Source organism: Mytilus galloprovincialis, chromosome 8, assembly GCF_965363235.1.
Source record: "Mytilus galloprovincialis chromosome 8, xbMytGall1.hap1.1, whole genome shotgun sequence".
In the NCBI taxonomy this organism is placed as follows: Eukaryota; Metazoa; Mollusca; class Bivalvia; order Mytilida; family Mytilidae; genus Mytilus; species Mytilus galloprovincialis.
In genome coordinates this window covers 43,647,103-43,670,435 of record NC_134845.1, presented here as the reverse complement: position 1 = coordinate 43,670,435, position 23,333 = coordinate 43,647,103, and the positions used below count along the sequence as shown (strand labels likewise).

General features: G+C 34.6%; 2 protein-coding genes and 1 long non-coding RNA gene across 3 annotated transcripts in view; 1 reads left to right on the top strand and 2 right to left on the bottom strand.

Annotated features, from left to right (window-relative positions):
• Window positions 1–23,333, bottom strand: part of LOC143043304 (deoxycytidylate deaminase-like) — a 79,557-nt gene that overhangs the window by 34,337 nt on the left and 21,887 nt on the right. The window lies entirely within an intron of this gene.
• On the bottom strand, window positions 851–10,617 carry LOC143042005 (uncharacterized). The gene is made up of 3 exons (XR_012967859.1): window positions 10,484–10,617; window positions 3,043–3,136; window positions 851–1,672 (listed from the first exon to the last, which is right to left on the bottom strand). It is a non-coding gene; the product is annotated as an uncharacterized LOC143042005 (long non-coding RNA).
• LOC143043034 (uncharacterized) lies at window positions 15,540–17,021 on the top strand. The gene is made up of 3 exons (XM_076215532.1): window positions 15,540–15,729; window positions 15,948–16,966; window positions 17,013–17,021. Exons 2-3 carry the CDS (start codon window positions 16,232–16,234, stop codon window positions 17,019–17,021), a joined length of 744 nt encoding a protein of 247 aa, XP_076071647.1. The 5' UTR covers window positions 15,540–15,729; window positions 15,948–16,231.

The window sequence follows — 23,333 nt, the reverse complement described above, 5'->3', positions numbered from 1 at the left end:
CAACACTTCTTAATTTAAGTTATGTACATTTGAGAATATCATTTTCAAAAAGAAAAAACATTACAATTGGTATAACAAATAAGGCACGTGTGTTCTAATATTTCATCTTTCACTGAGATAACACCATCAAGTAAAAATGTATGAAACAAAAACAGAAAATTAAACTAACAGCAATAAAATAACTTAAGCAAGTGTCAATAAACCTGCACAAATAACATGAATAGTATATCTAAGGTCATAAGCAAGTGACAATCAACATACAACAATAATGTATCTAAGGTCATAAGCATTAACATACAGCAATAATGTATCTAAGGTCATAAGCATTAACATACAGCAATAATGTATCTAAGGTCATAAGCATTAACATACAGCAATTATATATCTAAGGTCATAAGCATTAACATGCAGCAATAATATATCTAATTTCATAAGCATAAACATACAGCAATAATATATCTAAGGTCATAAGCATTAACATACAGCATTAAAAATATATATCTAAGGTCATAAGCAAGAGACAATAAACAGGTCTTGTATAAGAATATTAACAGTATTCGGGACAAGTTTGCAATTCCGCTGAGTGCAAAAGTTGTCACCTTAATTTTTGGAGTTAAGTCAAAATGAAGTTGATAACTTGATTGGTATTGGTTCTCTGATATTTGTCCTAAAAATGTTTAGCTCTAGCACCACTGATGAAAAAGTTATGCCCCTTTTTTCAACAATTTCCTTAGAGGAAAAAGAGTTTTCCTCAAGGGAAAAAGATTTCCCTTCGGGAATTTGCTGCATAATTATTTCCTTTGAGGAAGTTCTTTTTCTTTTGAGGAAATTTGCCGCTTCAAATTTTCCTTTGAGGAAATTTCTGAACATCAAATTTCCCTTAAGGAAATGTTTTTCCTCTATGGAAATTTCATAACAGTACAAACAGTATAAATAAATTTTCTCCTAGACTGAATTATTGATACAAAAGATAATATAAACTTTAATACAATTTTTCATGGTGAGTATTAAACATACAAAAACAAAAGGCTGACTGTTTAACATGTAACAATACAATAATAAGCAAAACACTGAATATCATACTATTTGTGATGTTATTAATATTGTGCTTATATTTGCATATTAAATAAAATAAACACTTTTCATGTCAAATTAACTTGTCTTCTGTTTCAGCTGCTGTGTATAATTATTCTAACCCCTACATAACAATTCAGTGCATAAATAATTCAATCCACAAGACATCTTCCTTCAATTGGTTGAATAAATTTTGGCAACTTGTTCTTCAAACATCTTCTCTGTATATTTGATATGATGGAGAGCCATGTACATAATATTATGTACATGAATGGATAACGCATGTGTTTATTTCAACAACAAACATGACAAAGATACTATTTTTTTTCTTAATTTCTCCATAATCCATCAGTGAATATGTAGGTTGTTACATTTTACACCATTGTGTTCTTGTGCATCTTTGATAGTACTCCATTTTGTTTATAGCAATTTTGTAGAATTTTTTCTATTTCTTTTTCCAGAAAAACACACAATTGAGTTCATTTCACATTAATTAATCCAATTAGCACATTATGTAGAAAAGTATTAACAAATAAGTTTCCTCTTCAGTATAGACTTGCAGGACCTGACGATGATCATAAAAACCAAGATATTTGACCTATAAATACACAAAATAAAAAAAATAAAGTTATAAACATGATAAATGCATAAAAAAACAGAAATATAAATAAGCTTATTTTATCATGTTTTAATTAAAGTCATAAGAAACCTCAAATTAAAAAAAAATATGCATATGTTTTTTATAACTAAATGGATAGTTTTCATTATACAACTTAAGTACATATACTTTTTTCTGAGAAAAGTTCTTTAATTTGTCCACATTTAGAAGAAGTTTACTTATTTTTAATTGCTAGCTTCCAGGAAGCAATTCGCCGATATATATTTTCCATATGCATAGTGACCAGAGCGTAACCCTCCTCGTAAAAACCAGGTGACCACAAAATATGCAAGGATCTGTCATTGAAATAAACAAATAGCTGATTATACATGTTAAACATGTGCTCAATACCCATGCTTTTTGTGATTTGTTTACTATAAGGTGACAATCGGTAAAACTCAGCTTCAAAACACGGCATTTAATGAGCAGCATTATTTGTTAAATCATAACAAACAGAGAGAAAAAAAAATTGACGATTTATATGATATACTTGTGAATGAAGTTTATGATGTATACATGCATTGGTTCAAAAATTGGAAAACTTTATTTTTCTCCACTCACTCGTTTCATATGACTAACATTTGAGAAACTTTCATTTGATATTCTTACTTGTCATGCTTTATATGAGTTCTCTTATTTCAGTGCTTTGTGTCCAAGATTTAATATTCGTTGTTTAGTGCCTTGCAGTGATATTTAAAGTTTAGCCACTTGCAAAAGTTGTTATAGAATGTTCATATGTTGTGTTATTTGAACCACTTTCCTATATTATGGTCAGGTAAGAGGTTGAGTGCTCACAGACATGATTTTTTTTTTATTAATTGTTATTGTTTTTGAACATGTTGAACTAAATTGGATTGTTTAAATCTTTTCATGTTGGGATCTTTATTGGCGGACCTATAAAAGAAGTGTTGTCTCATTATTGAAGGCCAGTCCATCATTGGCCTTTAATTTCTTGCATCCACTTTTTTTAACTCTAGATAGTGGATAAGTCACTCATTTACCATACCACATCTTCTTATTTTTATAAGAGTCATCATTCAAAGGCAATTACTTTTATCATGTTTATTACAAATGTTCTGTAATTTAGAAATCATCCAGAGGTTTTTAGTAATGCGAGTAATGTGACTGGGTGAGTATCGCAAAAATAAAAAATCATATTTTGATAACAGAAACATATATATATATATCATGTATACATAATTGATGCAGATTTTTTTTGTAATCACAATGAGTTGTCATTTCCCTAAAAAATCACATTAATAAATGCTAGCAAAAATTTCTGAATTTACAGTATATAGAAGTGGTCTTACCATTTAGGCCTTGTTGTATTCTGTTTATCTTGTTTTGTCGCTCATTTCTATTGAAACTGTTTATATTTTTCATTATTTTTCTATATTTCTTGTCCTATAAAACATGAAAAGGGTAAAAACTATTATTAAACATCAGTATTTTCTTTATATACAATAATATTTAATTTGAATGGAATATTTATGCTATTTCATTTCACAAACTTTTTGTCAGTCATGACTTTCAAAGACTTTCACCCTGGTCAATAGTTTAAAAAACAAACATTCCCATACTTTTTCTTTTTGTTCGTACTAATTTTTCATTGGACAGCAAAAACATGATTCAACTATTCTTCTATAATTTGTTTTGCTTGACTAGTTAAACTCTGAAATATTGTTTAAAGTATAATCTGTATGTGTCTCACTCGTCAAAATTTCAAATTAATATATAAACAACCAATAAGAATGCTATGCATGGCTCAGCTTGATACAAACGTACACTTTAAACCCTGAACAGTTGGGACAAGTATGGACACAACATTCAAGCTGGATACAACTCTGAATTTTAAATTTGGATTGTGATTCAATAGTTGATGCAGCATAGGTTTCTGACATTGAATGAATGTCATGAATGTGGTCCAAGTACTTAAAAATTTTAAATTGACAATTAACCTCTAAAATGTTCCAATATTCAAAATCTTAATACATGGTTAGATGCAGCATATCAACATGATCAAAGAACCCAAATAATTCATTTTTTGATGAAATCAAATAAAGTTCAATTTTGGACCCTTTAGATCTCAATGTGGACCAATTTGGGCCAGAATATCAAAAATCTAAATGAATGGTTAGATTCGGCATATCAAAGAACCCCATATATTCAATTTTTTGGAAATCAAACAAAGTAAAATATTGGACCCCAATTTGGACCAACTTGAAATTTGGGCCCATACTAAAAATCTAAGTAAATATTCAGATTCAGCATATTAAAGAACACCAAGAATTTAAATATTATTAAAATCAAAATAAGTTTAATTTTGGACCCTTTGAACCTTAAGATAGACCAATTTAAACAGAACCAAAAAGCTAGGAATCTAAATACACAGTTAGAAATAATTCAATTTTCTATAAAATAAAACAAAGTTTAATATTGGCCCCTTTTCGCCCCTAATTCATGTAATTCCTAAACTCTGGACAAAAACTCTGGTCACAAACCCTGTGTTTGAGTTTCATAGATTTCCCTTAACTTATACATAAAGTAATTATGCGAAAACCAAGTGTCTTTGGACTACGACGACTACATGATAAAATTGAGAATGGAAATGGGGAATGTGTCAAAGACACCCCTTTTTTGGACTATCAATGCATTTGAATGGGGACATGTAATTAACCCCCCCCCTTTTTTTTTGTCCTGGGTTAGGAACTCCCTTTTTAGAATGACTGGATCCGCCCCTGAAGGGTCTATAATTAAGTTTGACAACTTCTGACATACTACTTTACCAAAAAAATTGACACATTTCATCCAATTTAATTTCATCCTTTACTTGCTATTTCATCCATAATATTTTCAAGAGCTTATTTTCAGTGGACAACAACAAATGGAAGTTTTTAACGACCTTGACTGGCTATAATATATATATATATATATATATATAGCACTTGCACGGTCGTTCCAGTGGACATATTTCATACCAGATAACTTATTCTTTTTATATATATGACAATTGTTGTTCAATCTGATACACGTACCTATAATGCACAGTATTTTGAACAGCTTCAAATATATGGGGTCCTAAGTAATACCGCAAAGGACCTCCTTAGTGCACTAAGAACAAAAATGCGCACTAAGGACCTGCTGGAATGATACAATTGTTACAAAGGACATGGCATATAAAAATAGACTTTGTAAAAATTCATAATTTAATATGGTATGATTGCCTTTTACAGCTGACTATGCGGTATGGGCTTTACCTCGGGCTTTGCTCATTGTTGAAGGCTGTATGGTGACCTAGTATGGTTGTTAATGTCTGTGTCATTTTGGTCTCTTGTGGACAGTTGTCTCATTGGCAATCATACCACATCTTTTTTATATTGGCTCATTGTTGAAGGCCGTAAAGACCTAAAGTTGTTAATGTCTGTGTCATTTTGGTCTCTTGTGGACAGTTGTCTCATTGGCAATCATACCACATCTATTTTATATTGGCTTATTGTTGAAGGCCGTAAAGACCTAAAATTGCTAATGTCTGTGTCATTTTGGTCTCTTGTGGACAGTTGTCTCATTGGCAATCATACCACATCTTCTTTTTTATATTATTATGAACAATTTCTTTAAATTAAAAATGGATATATGTAATAAAAAGAAGATATTTCAAGACCTTCTTTTCATTTATATTCAAACAATTGTCAACAAATTGTTTGTGACTTTTTGTCCTATCAACTTTGTTACTTTATGTCTGAGTCAGACATCACAGTGTAGATACTATTCTGTACGCTTTCCGGAAGTCGCGATTTTCGAAGCGAGAACTTTTTGGATCACATTTTAAATTTGTCAGATATACTATATTAAACGGTTCATCTGTACATTGCTTAATGATTAATTCAGCTGACATCGATATTCACAAATGGTTTATAATTAAATTTAGCACATCATTATTCGTATCTTTGCCTTAATTAAGAGATTTTCAAGTGCATCACTAAGGAAAATCAGTCGGTGAACCTAAAACAATCTTTTTGCACTCTTACTGTACAAATTAACGTAAAATCCAGACTTAATTTACTAAATAAAGTATATTTTTTAAGTGGTGGTAAAAGTTTCAGCCAGATCTTTGAAGCCAGAAATAAGAAAATTACACTTGTTTGAATTTCTCACTGTACGATCAGTCTCGCTTGTATATTTTGAAACTGTATGATCAGTCTTTATTTCACTGTATTCTAGTAGTGATTTCAAATTTATTTACGATACATTAGAAGATGGCATTTTTCTAAATAACACAAATATATTTTAATAAATTCACATCCTGTAAACTTTTCAAACATGTTTTAGCTTGATAGGGTGTACTCGACTTATTACATTAAGTATAAGGATGTTTGAATGTGGCTGAAATAAGAAGAAGGTTTGTTTGTTTATAGAAGTTTCAGAAATGTCCTCCATTATACTTAAAATTGTACAAACACACAGATTTAATTGTCACTATATAAAAATGCTTGAATTTACAAACATTCGAGGCCGTACTGTAGCCTATAATTGATCACAGATCCTTCACTTTGTTTTGGATTTAGGTCTGTCTCTTTCACACTCAATTGTACACCACTTTGTAAAGCGATGGTTTATAGTGATAATGATGTCCGTCTTTCCGTTCGTCAGTTGGAGCGGTACAACATGTTTCGCCGGTTTTGCAAGCGCATCTCCTCATAAACCACTTAATATACATTGGGGTTTTCAGACATTTTTAAATGGAGAGGGGGTCCAATCCAGGAGAAAAGAGGATTCCAAATATATGTTTCCATACAAATGCATTGAAAGTTAAAAAAGAATTTCAAACCGCCGGATCCCAATTTTCTTGAATCCTTTACTGGTATAACTATTAACTATTTTTTACTCGGATTCCGTATCATAAATTATAATATAAAAAAGAAGATGCGGTATGATTGCCAATGAGACAACCGTCCACAAGAGATCAAAATGACACAGTTATTAACAAATAAAGGTCACCGTATGGCCTTCAACAATAAGCAAAGCCAATACCACAAAGTCGGCTATAAAAAGCCCCGAAATGACAATGTAAAACAATTCAAACGAGAAAATTAACAGCCTTATTTATATATAAAAAAAGGAATGTATTTCTTATTTTATTAAAAATATTTTATGGGGTTTCTTTATATAAGATACGGACTTGAACATTTCATTATATGGGGGCACCCATCAGGTATTTCCAACCGTGACCTCCAAAACCAATTGTTAAACTTTTCTAAAATTGGTCCATTTTTAATCTATTAATGTACTATGGAACTTCTATTTCGATTTTTTGGTAAAAATATTTTTGATGTTTCTCTATCTAAAATACGGACTTTGTCATAACCTTATATTGGGCGTACCTATATTTCCACAACTTCCTTCAGACACTTGTCATAACTTAATGAATATTTTTCAGATTCCTTATCATTTAATTCAATTGTGTACCTCTTATTTTGGTTTTTCGAAAAATCATCAGTTTTTATTTCCATGATATGGACTTTTCCACTACCTTATTGGGTGGTACCCGCTTACTATACGCAACTTTCAAAAACTTACCATATACTAGTATTAATAAAACTTTCTCATATTCGTTATTAAATGATGCCCCTGTGCACCTATAATTTAGTTTTCTGGTGGTTCATTTTTTCCAAAACATGGACTATAGAAGTGGCGGGGTATAATTTCGTTAATTCTTTCCTCAATACCTAAAGTTTTTAAACAAAGCTTTCTCTATCTATTTTTTGTCATTTTAAAAGAGACAGGCTTGATGTATGTAATCACCAATTGGTCAACGGTAGACGGTGTAAATAGTCTTTAAAAATGTAATAGTTAAACAGATGACTGCAACGACACACTAATACAAAGTCCACAAGCGAATCATGCATTTCTTTTTAGGCATTTGATTTTAAGTAAGACTGACGGAACAAAAATATAATTATTTTGCCGTCTACAAAAATCATCAGAAATATATTTGTATTGTCTGATGAAAGACATTACATGTTATAGTTCCATGGACACAATCATAATATCACATAGACACGTATATACCTTCTAATTGCCGTTGTTTTTCAGTCAAGGTCGTTAAAAACTTCCATTTGTTGTTGTTTTTTTATTCAAAATCACGACTGGTCATACAGACAAAAAATCTGAAATCGCTACTAGAACACAGTCAGTTTTAGACTGATCGTACAGTAATTTATTTTGGGATCCTCAAGGAAAGCATATTTTTTATTTGAAATACGAACATTCTACCTAAATACGGTAGGAATATTGAAACAGTATATATTTTACTGTAAACTGATGCAAATATTTGCAATAAAAGATTATTTGCTTTGTACTACGAGAGCAAAATTGTCAATCGATTTCACTTTTGTCTATGAAGTTAGTGTGATGCACACGTATATTTTATATTCTACTGCATGTTTTTGTTACAGTTACTCATATTTATGATGTTATTAGGTATGGCAAACCAATGGGAGATAACACCAAATTACCCTAAATAATTGTTCCCAGATATGTGTAAAAATAAAATCTTTGGGTGACCTCCAATTACGGCCTTCTATTAACTTGTTAAGACTCAGAAGGTTCTGATTGCTTTTGATAGATATTATATGAATATACATGATTTTGTATATTATAATTTTCGGGAATACGATGAAATATTTGAGGTACAAACAAGGGTTTGAAAGTTACATTTGTTTCAAAAAAATACAAGGGAACTTTATACAGCCATAAAATGTATTTATTTATTAAGTTTAATATATTAATTAAATAATTAGGTCCAATAAATAAATCTAGATAGCTTTGTTCATATCAACATTATTTTTTATAAATAACCCTCCTTTTTGTGTATACAGAGTTATTTCCCTTGCATGGCCAACTTTTGGTTTAGTTTTGATTGGAAATCAGCAGTTATAGGTTTTTTTGGCATTATACAGCCAGTTTATTGCGATTTAAAGATAGTTGAAACACTTGCTATTACACACGAGATAATAAGGATAATGAATAATGTGGTTTAACAACAATCAATATTATATGTATTTTCAACATGTTTAACTAAAAACATACATGTACATAGAAGGCATGCCTACATAGAAATCCATGCAGTAGCGGCAGTTAACTTCGAATGCTATTCACATTCAATGCATTTTGAACTTCAGTCCTAAATGAGATTGGTTTACAGATTTCATTGTATAAATATTGTAACTGATATACAGATATGAATTTACTTTACTTTTATACATATAGTATTTACAGTGATCTGACATAATTATTTTGTTTCAAATTTCTGGAATAAAAATAATGTTCTATTATTTTCATTGTTTTTCAGTGCAACAGGTATTTTAGTCCTGTAGAATAACTGTTAAAAGATTGTTGTTTATTTTTATTTATAAGCATTTAATATACATGCTATAAGAATAAGAATATTTCATTAAATAGAATGTTAATGAAAAGGGAACATTCTAAAACTATCATGACTATACAAAGATGACATATTGCAAAACAATTCTTGTCTCTCATGGTTCTTATGTTGTACTGTGACAGGTCAGGGGAAGGATTGGGCGCCTGCTAACATGTTTAACCCCACCACATTCTGTATGTATGTGCCTGTCCAATGTCAGGAGCCTGTAATTCAGTGGTTGTCGTTTGTTGATGTGTTAAATATTTGTTTTTCGTTCATTTTTTGTACATAAATTAGGCCTAGTTTTCTCGTTTGAATTGTTTTACATTTGTCATTTCGGGGCCTTTTATAGCTGACTATGGGGTATGGGCTTTGCTCATTATTGAAGGCCGTACGGTGACCTATAGTTATTAATTTCTGTGTCATTTGGTCTCTTGTGGAGAGTTGTCTCATTGGCAATCATACCACATCTTCTTTTTTATACACACACACAATTAAACATATACATTTGTATATAAAGAGTAATATTCATATTTATATTTTGTTTCTTTACATTCAAATGTTTATAAAGTTTTACTTTACATTTTCAATATACCAACTGATGCTCTGAAAAAAGGAATATATAAAGGTACCGTCATGTTATGTGACTTTGGACCATAGAATTTCATGAGAGTGGTTGACATTTTCATGCTTTATGCTTCTATTTTGACCAAAAAACTTAATATGGAGGATTGAAATTGACTAACAAGATGTAATAGAAGCAATATAAACAAAACTATAACCCAAATGATTAAAAAAATATATTTTATTATTTTTTAAAGAGAGGAAACAGTTTTTCCAGAAGAGTAAAAAATTTCCATTTTGAAAATTTGCTATTTCTTCGTTGTTATTATGTGTATTGATAAAAGTGAAACTGTTTTGAAAATGTCTTCACAATGCCTTTAAAATGAGGTAAAGTTTTCTTAGATCAGTTGATTAAAAAAAAAATCACTTTCCGTACCTAATGTTATACATACATTTAAGATGTGCAAAGCACTTTATAGATGTAGGAGTAAACAAATGATGAGAAAAGGCACCAAAACAAAACCGTTCTGTTAGCCAGTGTGAAATCCTCGCTTCGAAAATCGCGACTTCCGGATAGCGTACAGAATAGTATCTACACTGTGGACATGTGTCTGACTTTTTGTCCTATGACTTTTTGTCGGAATGTCCTGTGACTTTCTGTTCGTTTACCTTCCACCTTAATCAGTGAACTGAATAACTGTTTTTTTTCAGAAGTCCAGGGAGTGTTAAAAAATCACATGTGCAAATTGAGAGTCAACACTTACACAGGGACTACACAATACTTTTTCAGAATGTTAGCAAAAAAGAATCACTGGTGACAGGGGAGTGTAACCGATGAATCAGATAAGATTTTCCCGGTACGTCTAAACACCGCTCAGGAGGACCTCCTGAGTGCACACATGCAGGGCATACAAAGTGCACTCATGACAGACCCTATATAGTCGTCGTATCTACACACATGATGGATGTATATATTCGTTATTGATCGTTATACACTTCTCATTTTATAGTTAAATTTGCAAGTAACTGCTGGGGAACCTCTTAAGATTTTAAAATAATAATGCTAAAAAAAAGCACCCTTGCCTTGCATACTGAGATGGCAAACTGGTGTGTGTCAGTATTTTGATATAAAACTGCGTAGGTTCATATCGTTTGATTCAACGTTTGATTGGTTATTTTTTAAGGATCGTTGTAAAATTATATCAAGGATTTGTATAGTTAGACTATACAAATCCTTGATTATATCTAAATCTTTGTTAAAATAGGATTTTAAATTGTTCAATTCTTTCTATTTCATAATTTTGTCAATGTCTTCTTTTTAAAGTTTTAAATTTTAAAGAAAAAATGAATATTCCATTTTGATTTGGAGAAAATCTTTTTGAACTGTTATGACATGGTGTTGCAAAGCTGATTACAGGTAACTATAACATACAGTAATTTTCCATTCCGACAGTGCGTGTATTCTCGGGTGTGTATAACGTATAGTTTTCTAGAGAACATCCTGTCTACGTGTAATACAGATTGATGACATTATACAACATTTCTTTTGTTAAATGTGATAAGGTATCTGTGTCCATTCCCTATTTCAATCCAACTAATTTTTCGAAGAAAAAAATCCAAAAATAATTTATATGAAATTAAGAAGAAAAGAAGCAAATATAAACTTCAGTAATTACGCATTGGGTAAACATAACTTCAATATTGCATGAACAAATCCGTGAGAAAACGTATACATGTATGAATTAAGATGTGTTTAAAAAGACCCATTGGCTTTAGTTCACACTAGGACCTAAGATAACTAGAACTAAGCAATGGTTGATCCAGAAATGTTCATAATTGGGGACTCATTGACTGCCTTAGAGGGGTCACGTCCAGTCATGCTTCCGTGATTCCCTTTATAATCTACCATTTGTTTCCCAAGATTAAGGGGGGTGCTGGAAAAAAACGAAATCCGCCTCTGCTAATTGGGAAGTCATTTGGTCTGATAAACACATATATATATAAATATACCTCTGTGGCGGATCCCGCAATTTGAAAAGGGGGGGGGCAACCCAGGACAAAAGGGGGAGGGGTGGTTCCAACCATATGTCCCCATTCAAATGCATTGATCGTTCAAAAAAGGGGTGGTTCCAACCCCCCGAAACCCTCCCCCTGGATCCGCCACTGATACCTAGTATGCATATAATTAAGAACAGCTTTAAATATATGAGTATAAAATAATGGTACGTCTAAAAACCGTCCAGGATCTCCTGGTTGCACACAGGACATTAAGTAACTTAGGACATGTATATATAATAGTGAGAGTTCAGGGTTTACATTCGATTGATAACTTATTTTATAATTTTGTAATTTTTGTTTTGATAAAATCAGAGACATGTAATACATGTATTGAGACATATATAATACATGGACATATAATACATGTGTCTCTGAAAAAATCAAACCATCTTTTAAGAAGTTATTTCAGTTTGAATCGATTGTCTTTTGCATTAGGATTCCAAAACGTTAATGTCATTTACAAATGCTAAAACATGCAAATATATTTTAGGCAGAAAGAAACATTTATATTCGGTGATTTTTACACTAAACGTTTTCGTAATTTGTTTTGAAAATATTAAAATGTACATGTACATCGTTTTTTCAAGATTTGTATAGTAACTGGTTTAATTAAGTCGCCTTGATGAAATTTAAATTGCGAAACGCTAATTAATAGACTATCTATCTATCGGTATGCGCCGTTATTTGGGATACGTCACGGATGACCGATGGTCATATTTAATACGACATACCAATCATCATTTGAATTTGTCAATTGATCTTTAATAATTAGGACTAATTGGTGATGGCAGAGAATATGTCACTGGTGATGGTTAAAAACATATAGAAGTAAACTTTGCAAAAAAAAAGGTTTCCTTGGGAAAAAATTATGAAATTATATGAATATGCTAAATATTTTTTTCTTTCCGAAATAATAATTAAAGACGTTTAGAAATAACAAATTTTCACAGTTGGGAGATTTTCAATTCAAGTTATTTCATTTTGAAAACGTTGAAAAATATAGATCTTATTCGATGTACAATGCGGGCCGCTTGGAGATCAACTTGTGAAACCCTGCTTAATGAAGGTTTGTCTACTTTCGTCGTTTTATATTGACAAACATTCTATAATCAAGGAGTTGTACAAGGCCTTGTTATAAAATAATGAATCTTATCGCCAATATCACCATAATTACATAAAGAACAGATACAATATTCTCCTAAAGAGTTTGCCATCTAACAATTCAAAAAGAAATGTTGAGTCGAAACTGAGGTACCAAATCTATAAAAAGAATCACTACTTTAGTCGAAATATATATTAAACTGTATATATATTCTTTTTTCAAAACTCCTGAAATAGTTCAACATTATCTATAGAGAGCTGCTTACATATGCAAATCTTTTTTAGAAGTATGTGAGCGTAAATAAAATTTGTTTATTACCCCCGCCCCCCCTATTTTTCCTAATATAAAATTTAATTGTAAACGATTTTCTTTCTTAATTTGTGCTGAGACTACTATAACACATGTTATAGTAGTCTCAGATTTGCGTTTGCTCATTAACTGGGGTTCAGCATGCTGTCAAAAAAAAAATGTCTCCTTGTGTATAAGTTATTGATAAAAAAAAAATTGAAGCCTCCAGAAGAATAACGGTACGTCTAAACACCGCTTGAAGGACCTCCTGATTGCACTCATGACATACGAAGTGCACTCAGGACCTTTATAGTCATCGCATGTACAGGATGGATGCATATATTCGTTATACGCTTCTTATTTTAGAGTTAAATTTGGTAGAATTTGAACTTAGATAAATATGTTAATTCTTATAAAATAATGAGGGCACGTGTCACTGATTACACAACTACTGAGCCATGAATTATCCAATCAACAAAATTGATTGGATTATCTTTATTGTTTATCGATTGTGTTGTTAGTACAGTGTGACCATGCGGGAAGTAATATTGTGACGTTAAAAATTAATATCACGAGGTTTTAAGATTTTCGTATTTTATCTAAATTTCGTTCCATAAATTTTTAAGTTTTATTCTTAATTTTATTATCCTGTCCTGGACCCGCAGTAATTAATTCTTTGCACGAGTTTGAAAAGGGAAATAAATGTTCATACTTTTAAAGAATTTATATTAATTAAAGATTTGTATATGGAATCCGTTCTTAACTGTAAAAGCCGTACTTTTCAAACAATCAAACTCATATACATGTAGTTAGATGTTATTTCTCATTTTTATGGAACTTGTCCAGGAATCTCATTTTTGAGTTATACGAATGTTTTAAGAAATCCGCATTTCTTAAGGGTTTTTTTTCTCTAATAAAAGTCGTTTTGTCCAGTTTCACAAGCCTGAAACGAATTTCAATATGAAAATGAACTTTTCACCGTTTTCGTCTCCGTTTTTTGAAAATTATGATATTTTGGGTATAATTATTTCTAAACAATATGTAAGGTAGATTGTAGTAAGATTCTAAATTTAATTTGAAAACATGATTTTTGTTACAGCGAGAAAGACTATTTCGAAGACAGTTTATTGACACGAAATCCGTTCAAGCCACGACTAAGTTTTCGTATAATGGTTTGTTGAGAAAAAAGATATATAAATTCAATAAAATTTGATATTCATTCAACATTGTGTTTGTTGAAAAACTTGATTTAGAGAGAGAGAGAAAAGAATCACACTGAAAAACAAAAATCGAATTTGTTACAGAAAAAACGCAACTCTATATAAAATAATTTTCTTTATTCGTGAACTGCAAAACACAACAAATATATTTACCCGTCATCATGAAAAATAAACTGAAAAAGTACATCGAATGAGATATTTAATTTTTTCTATATGCAAATTCATGTTAAAGGTAAAACCGAACTAACAATACAATTCCTAAAAAAACAATAAAGATAATCCAATCAATTTTGTTGATTGGATAGTTCATGGCTCAGTAGTTGTGTAATCAGTGACACGTGCCCTCATTATTTTATAAGAATTAACATATATATCTAAGTCCGATTCAGGCGCGGATCCAGAGGGGGGTTCCGGGGTTTAGACCCCCCTTTTTTTGGCCGATCAATGCATTTGAATGGGGACATGTAGTTGAACCTCCCCTTTTGTCCTGGGTTAGGACCCCCTTTTTAAAATGGCTAGATCCGCCCCTGCGATTTCAAATTCTTCCAAAATTTAATTCTAAAATAAGAAGCGTATAACGAATATAAACATCCATCATGTGTGCAGATACGATGACGGTAATGGGTCCTGAGTGCACTTTGTATGTCCTGAGTGCACTCAGGAGATCCTGAGCGGTTGGTTAGACGTACCCGAAGAATAAATCATTTCCTGAACCTCAAATACATTTATCTGTAATTAAAGAAAATCAAAAAGTGATAATTCATCTGTGGTCCGATAAAACGAATTCTCGATGTTGAGGTATTGACGATATACAATCACATTTATCAATATACAGCAAGTAAGTAATTTGAGGTTGAATGCCAGTAGATCAGAATTTGTTAATTGAACTTTACCTGTTTAAGGGGCACTAGCTGCCAAATTCATGTTCTTCATCGATTTTAATAAAATTCACATAACGTGTATATAGTGTTGAATTGTTTATTAAAATGTCACAATCTTGGCTGATATGCATAAAACCATTATATTTCATGACACTGCATGAAAAAGAAATTGACTTATCGTATAATACCAGAACCAGAGACATATATATTGTATCTAATATCTCTGCCAGAACTGAAAAATAAACTACATAGTCCACATAAGAGGGTATTCTGATTCACTTTCGCAATTATATTAACTGTATAGTCTATTGGATTAAATTTTCAGACATCCATATTTTCCGGAAATAATCTGGACTTGTCCGTATTTTCACTAGTGCTTACTTTCTCTTCCTCACCTGTCTATTGCAAATGGATGCCACGACAAAACGACTCCTGTGGATATTGTGACAAATCACCGTCAAGTACGTTTCAAATCAATTATAAACTGTTAAATATATATACCGTTAATTCCGTTAACTTGGATTCCACGTTTATTCAACAAATACGAACTGTAATTGTTTATTTCTATGAATTGAACTGAGAATTCTACTTTCGTTTTTGACTTGATATTATTACTGCATTGAACATTGATATATTTCTTTCGTACATATTGTAAATATTGTATTTTTATTTCTTTCAGTTTACCAAACAATACACGCTCTGTAAAAACTCCTGTGTCATTTCTGGTGGAATTATAATCTACAATCTTCAAACACAAGTTGTTATTCTTTATAATTTGCCGAGATTGCGATACAGTCCCATGGTTATACTAGCTGAGTCAGGCTCAGCATAGTAAATTGACGACAACCTATCTTTACATATCCAGACAAGGAACGACAACGTAGCAACTTACATACCTTTACACTGACAGTGGACTACATAGCTTGTGTATACTCGACAGCAAACTAACAACGTTGAGTCAACATGGATCCCAGTCATGAGGAACAACAAGAAGAGATACAGACCCCAGAGGGAAAGGTTCCAGATTTAGAACTATTACAAAATCCATCTAATACAATCCAGTCAGATGAAAATCCCGAGTCTAGGCGAGTTCGTGACCTCACGGAAAAAGGACAAGGAGCTTTCACCGAAAAACGTGACAAGTTCTGTCAGGAACTAGAGGCTCTCTGGGCAGACATTGAATCCCAGTTATTGGAAGTAACAGCGCCCCCTAACGATCTCCAGCGACTCCTAACAGTCCAGGACAAACTTGTTAAAGCCTGCAATAATTATCGTAGGCTCACAGATGAATACCTAGAATTTCTGAAAAGGACCAGAACATTGGAGAGTCAAAAAGAAATTGATGCATGTAAACTCTCTTTGGATTTACGTCTGTCCAAAGTGGAACTTGTTATGGAAAAACTACACGAGCATCGCCTCGCCCTAACAAATGCCAAATCCACTAAAACAAAGACCTCAAAAGGTAAGAAAACCTCACGCAGTGGTAGCTCTAACGTGTCAGACATGTCAAGCCTAGCACGGAGAAAGCGTGCCAAGGCAGAAGCTGCCAAGTCTAAAATAGCCTTTGTAGAAAAACATGCCATTATCCTACAACAGGAAGCAATGTTAGAGGAACAAGCCCTGTTCAGACAAATTGAAATGGAACAGGAAGCAGCACACAAAAAGGCAGAAATGGAACAGGAAGCAGCACACAAAAAGGCAAAAATGGAACAAGAAGTCGCTCAGGAGGCTGCACAAAGAACAGTTCAGTTAGAACAAGAGGCTATGCGGAGGAAGGCTCAAATGCAACAAGAAGCCGCACGAGTAAGCCGAGAAAAGGCCCAACTTAAAGCCAAATTTAACCTTCTTGAAGCACAGAGAGAAGCTGCAGCCGCAGAAGCCGAGGCTCGTATCCTGGAATACGATGATAGCCAAGCGTATAGCGATCTCCCTGACGAAAAGGAAGACCCGCTCCAGCGCGTGCAAGATTTCGTCAATAAACTTCCTGTATCAACTGTTGTAAAGGAAGTAACAGAACCTCAAAGGAAAAAACAAATTCCTGTTAAGATCGAGCTGAGTCACGACGCACCGGCGTTCGTGCCATCCGTGGCACAGAACTTGCTGTCACAGACATCTGCTGTCTTGCCTTCCAATAATAAGTCACCGGAAGTTACCTTTATCCCAGATCTGGGATTAGTAACCGGCATACAAAAACTAGGCCTTTCAGATGAGAGCCCTACTGAACATCAAAAACAGGGTGTTAAAGAAGCGATCCCTGTCTTACGCATAAAACAAGACTTTATAGAAGAGATCCCTGTTTCACACCAAAAACAAGGCGTAACAGAAGAGATCCCTGTTGCAAACCAGCAACAAATCAACCTTACATCAGAGATAACTAGATTCCTTTTACGTAAGGACTTGCTTTTCTCCCGATTAACAAGCTTTAACGATCGGGCAGAGTCCTTTCATACTTGGAAAGCAAGCTTCAAGAACGTGACTGATGAGTTACAAGTCTCTGACTCAGAACAGATCGATTTACTGATCAAGTGGCTCGGTCCAGAGTCTGCTAAACACGCCATTAGCATAAGAGCGTCGAACGCTAATAATCCTACCATAGGTATACAGAGATTATGGAAGAGGCTTGACGAGCGGTATGGCGCTCCAGAAATGTTGGAAGCCTCTCTCAAGAGTAAACTTGCAAAATTCCCTACCTTAACAAATAAGGACAACGCACGTCTCTACGAACTGTCTGACATTCTATCAGAAATAGAATATCACAAGGAAAATCCCAAGCTGGGATGTTTGCTAGCATATTTTGACTCCTCGTCCGGGATAAATCCTATTGTTGAAAAATTACCGTACGGACTCCAAGAAAAGTGGACCACAAGGGCTACAAGATACAAGGCCAAATATGACGTTGCCTTTCCACCTTTCACAGAATTCTCTGCCTACATCAGGGAAATAAGCAAAACAAAGAACGATCCTGGGTTCATCTTTGGGTCAAAAGCCACACCAAATACAAAAGGTGCTGCGCCAAGGTCTACGCCTTACCCTAGGACTAAAGTTGGTGCTCATAAAACAGCAGTTGGGCAGCAATCTGGAGACGCCAGCAAACAAGGTCTTTGTATTCTGCACAATACAAAGCATTCCTTAAATGAATGTCGAGCGTTCCGAGCCAAGTCAATAGAGGAGCGCAAAGGTCTTTTAAAAGAAAACAATGTATGTTACAAGTGTTGTGATTCTACCACACATAGAAGCCGGGATTGCAATGCAAGCATAAGTTGTAAAGAATGTGGAAGTAAACAACACACTACCGCACTTCACATCACTAGACCACAGCAACCTGCAAGTTCACAGTCTAGCTCGCCTAAGCAAGCCTACGGCGGGGAGCCTATAGAATCGGCTGAAACTAAGGCAACCTCAGTTAACTCTACCTGTACTGAGGTCTGCAAAGATACATATAGTGGGAAATCTTGTGCTAAAATACTTCCTGTGAATGTTTATCACAAAGATAACCAGTACAAAGTTATTCGCATGTACGCCATCATTGATGACCAAAGCAACCGGTCACTAGCATCGCCCGAATTCTTTAATCTTTTCGACGTCAAAGATAAACCGGAAAACTATACTTTATCAACATGCTCCGGCAAAGTAGTCACTTCCGGCAAAAGAGGAAGAGGTTTCGTCATGGAATCAATCAATGGTAATGACAAGTTTGACCTTCCCGTACTGATTGAATGTGATCATATTCCCAATAATAGGGACGAAATACCTACTCCTGAAGTAACAATGCATCACCCTCATTTAAAAGAACTTAGAGGTAGCATTCCACCAATAGAGGAAAATTGCCAAATTCTTCTCTTAATTGGCAGAGACCTTATAGAGGCACACCATGTCCTCGATCAGCGCATAGGACCACCCAGAACTCCATATGCACAACAATTGAAACTTGGTTGGGTAGTGATAGGAGAGACCTGCATTAACAAGCAGCATGTTCCTCTTGAGTTAAATGTCAAGATAACCAACATTTTGCCTACAGGACAACCTTCAACCTTTCAACCATGCACAAGCAAGTTTGACATCCGGGAAAACTACACAGACCCTGTAACGAAAGACCTACAATCGCCACTCTTTGAAAAAACAAGGGACGATGACAAGCCTGGACAGTCATATGAGGATAAAATGTTCATGAAGCAGATGGACAACGAATTTGTACGAGACTCGGAAGGAAGTTGGGTAGCACCGTTGCCGTTCCGAGTGCCAAGACAGCCATTACCAAGCAACAGACAACAAGCTCTTCATCGTGCTAATATGTTAGACATCAGTTTGAATAGAAACCCAGTTAAGCGGGAACACTTTCTTACTTTTATGAGTAAGATCCTAGACAATAATCATGCAGAGCTCGCTCCACCATTGCACGAACATGAGGAGTGCTGGTATTTGCCATTGTTTGGTGTTTATCATCCGAAGAAACCCGATCAGATAAGAGGTGTGTTTGATTCTTCCGCCAAATGTAACGGAGTTTCACTTAACAGCGTCCTGCTTACAGGTCCAGACTTGACCAACGATCTATTGGGAGTACTGCTGCGTTTCAGGAAAGAAATGATCGCAGTAACTGCAGACGTTCAACACATGTTTCACTGCTTCGTTGTCAGAAAAGACCACCGTAATTACCTGAGATTTTTATGGCATAAAGACAATGACCTACAGGAGAACCTTGTCGAATACCGCATGAGAGTTCATGTTTTCGGGAATAGTCCGTCACCTGCTGTTGCTACGCTTGGACTCAGAAAAGCAGCTCAAGCATCAGAACTAGAGTTTGGCAGTCATGTGACTAACTTTGTTACAAGAGACTTCTATGTTGACGACGGTCTAACGTCATGTCCTACTAAGGAGGAAGCTGTTAAGCTCATGAAGGACACACAGCAAGCATTAGCAAAATATGGAAACTTACGTCTTCACAAGTTTGCCTCTAATTGCGCGGAAGTTATGTCTGCATTTCATGCCAGTGATTTGGCTTCAAATCTTAAAGATTTAGACTTAGAATGCGACAGCAAACCCCTACAACGTAGTCTTGGTCTCAGCTGGGACGTAAACACTGATAACTTCTTATTTCAATTATCATCAGAAAACAAACCGATCACTCGGAGAGGAATTTTATCAACGATAAACAGTCTCTACGATCCTCTGGGATTTTTGGCTCCGGTGATTATACAAGGGAAACTCCTATTGAGGAAAATAGTATCAGAAACCGTCGATTGGGACCAACCTCTCACTGATGAGACAGCCGATGAGTGGAAATCTTGGAGAGATACTTTAATAGCTATCGAAACACTGCGCATTCCACGTACCTATGTGCCGTATCTCAGTGAAACTGCCACAAAGGAGTTACATGTATTCTCCGATGCATCAGAAAAAGCTATAGCAGCTGTTGCATATCTACGCACGACCGACAGTAGTGGTGAACCAAACATAGGTTTCATTCTTGGGAAAGCTAAAGTTGCACCTACAGGTGGTCATACTATTCCACGTCTTGAACTATCTGCTGCAGTTTTAGCAGTCGAGATAACACAGACCATCATGGATAATTTAGATTTACATATAGACACTGTAAAATTCTACACAGACAGTAAAGTAGTCCTAGGCTACATAAGTAACGAGACAAGAAGGTTCTTCATCTATGTCGCCAATCGAGTAGAGAAAATAAGAAAATTTAGCTCTCCAAGTCAATGGAATTATGTACCAACTCACCGTAATCCCGCAGACTCGGGAACAAGGTCCGTACCAGCCCATGAAATTCACAGCAGCGAATGGTTATTAGGACCAAAACAACTTCTTTCCTCAGAACAGAAGAATTCTGAGGATATATACCAGCTAATAGATCCACAAGAAGATGGAGAAATCCGTGCAACTGTTAATGTTGCAAAAACATTTTCCACACCTGAGCATAAAGGTATCGGAACTGATAGATTCAATCGATTCTCCAACTGGACATCACTTGTGCGAGCGATAGCCTTTTTGGAACGTTTCTCCTGTTTACACGGGTCAAAACAGGTATCATCAATGACTTCTCTGGATAGGTTTTCGGATGCCGAAAATTTCATCTTAATATCTGCACAACATGAAGTTTATGGAGATGAAATAGATTGTATAAAACGTCGGGAACAAATTAACAAGCGGAGCCCGATAGCTAACCTTAATCCGTTTTTGGATGAACGAGGACTATTACGAGTTGGAGGCCGTATTGTAAAATCTGACTTACACCTCCGTGAAAAGAAACCATTGATCGTCCCTGGACGCCATCATATAGCGACATTATTAGTTCGACACTTCCACAATAAGATAAAACATCAAGGTCGCCATTTCACAGATGGAGCGATTCGATCCGCAGGATTTTGGATCGTAGGAGCAAAACGCTTGATCTCATCTATTATTCACAAATGTGTGATATGCCGCAAACTCAGAGGAAAAACCGAGTATCAAATCATGTCTGAATTGCCAGAGGACCGTCTTGAACCTTCACCTCCGTTTACTAACGTTGGAATAGACACCTTTGGACCCTGGACAATTGTTTCACGTAAAACACGTGGTGGATACGCCAACTCAAAACGTTGGGCAATTTTATTCACATGCTTAGTGACAAGAGCTATTCACATCGAATTAATCGAGGAAATGAGTTCTTCAGCCTTCATAAACGCTGTCAGGAGATTTGCCGCTATAAGAGGCCAAGTTAAGATTTTCCGATCTGACCGTGGAACAAACTTTATCGGAGCAATCGACGATTTAAAGATTGACTCAATCAACGTTGAAGATGGACCCTTCAAGAACTTTCTGTACAATTCTGGTACAACTTGGATCTTCAATCCGCCGCATTCGTCCCACATGGGTGGAGCCTGGGAAAGAATGATTGGTATCACCAGAAGAATTCTTGATTCTATGCTTCTTAACGCAGCCGGAAGAAGTCTAACACATGACGTGCTTAACACACTAATGGCAGAAGTTTCAGCAATAGTGAACTCTAGACCTCTGGTACCGGTGTCAACAGATCCAGAGAATCCGTTAATATTAACTCCGGCTATGTTATTGACACAGAAAACCAACTACGTTTTCACTTCAGACCATCTTGGGGAATTCGACAAACGAGATCTCTGTCTTGCCGAATGGAGACGAGTGCAGGCTCTGGCCAGTGTTTTCTGGTCCCGTTGGAGGAAGGAATACCTGCCGTTACTACAACAACGACGAAAATGGACCGAAGATCGCCGTGATCTCATCGATGGAGACGTCATTCTTCTAAAGGACAAAAACCTTTGCCGTACTCAATGGCCCGTTGGAATTATAGTGAACTCATTAAAAAGCTCAGACGAACATGTCCGAAAAGCAGAAGTGCGAGTAATCGTTAATGGAAAAGCCACAACCTACACACGCCCTATCGTGGACATGATTCTTCTCATAGAGAACAACCCTGTGTAATTATATGTATATATTTTTGGATTCATATAGTGACATTCATATGTGTTATGGAATAGTGATATCAGGTAGATTTCAGACGGGGAGTATTCTGATTCACTTTCGCAATTATATTAACTGTATAGTCTATTGGATTAAATTTTCAGACATCCATATTTTCCGGAAATAATCTGGACTTGTCCGTATTTTCACTAGTGCTTACTTTCTCTTCCTCACCTGTCTATTGCAAATGGATGCCACGACAAAACGACTCCTGTGGATATTGTGACAAATCACCGTCAAGTACGTTTCAAATCAATTATAAACTGTTAAATATATATACCGTTAATTCCGTTAACTTGGATTCCACGTTTATTCAACAAATACGAACTGTAATTGTTTATTTCTATGAATTGAACTGAGAATTCTACTTTCGTTTTTGACTTGATATTATTACTGCATTGAACATTCATATATTTCTTTCGTACATATTGTAAATATTGTATTTTTATTTCTTTCAGTTTACCAAACAATACACGCTCTGTAAAAACTCCTGTGTCATTTCTGGTGGAATTATAATCTACAATCTTCAAACACAAGTTGTTATTCTTTATAATTTGCCGAGATTGCGATACAGTCC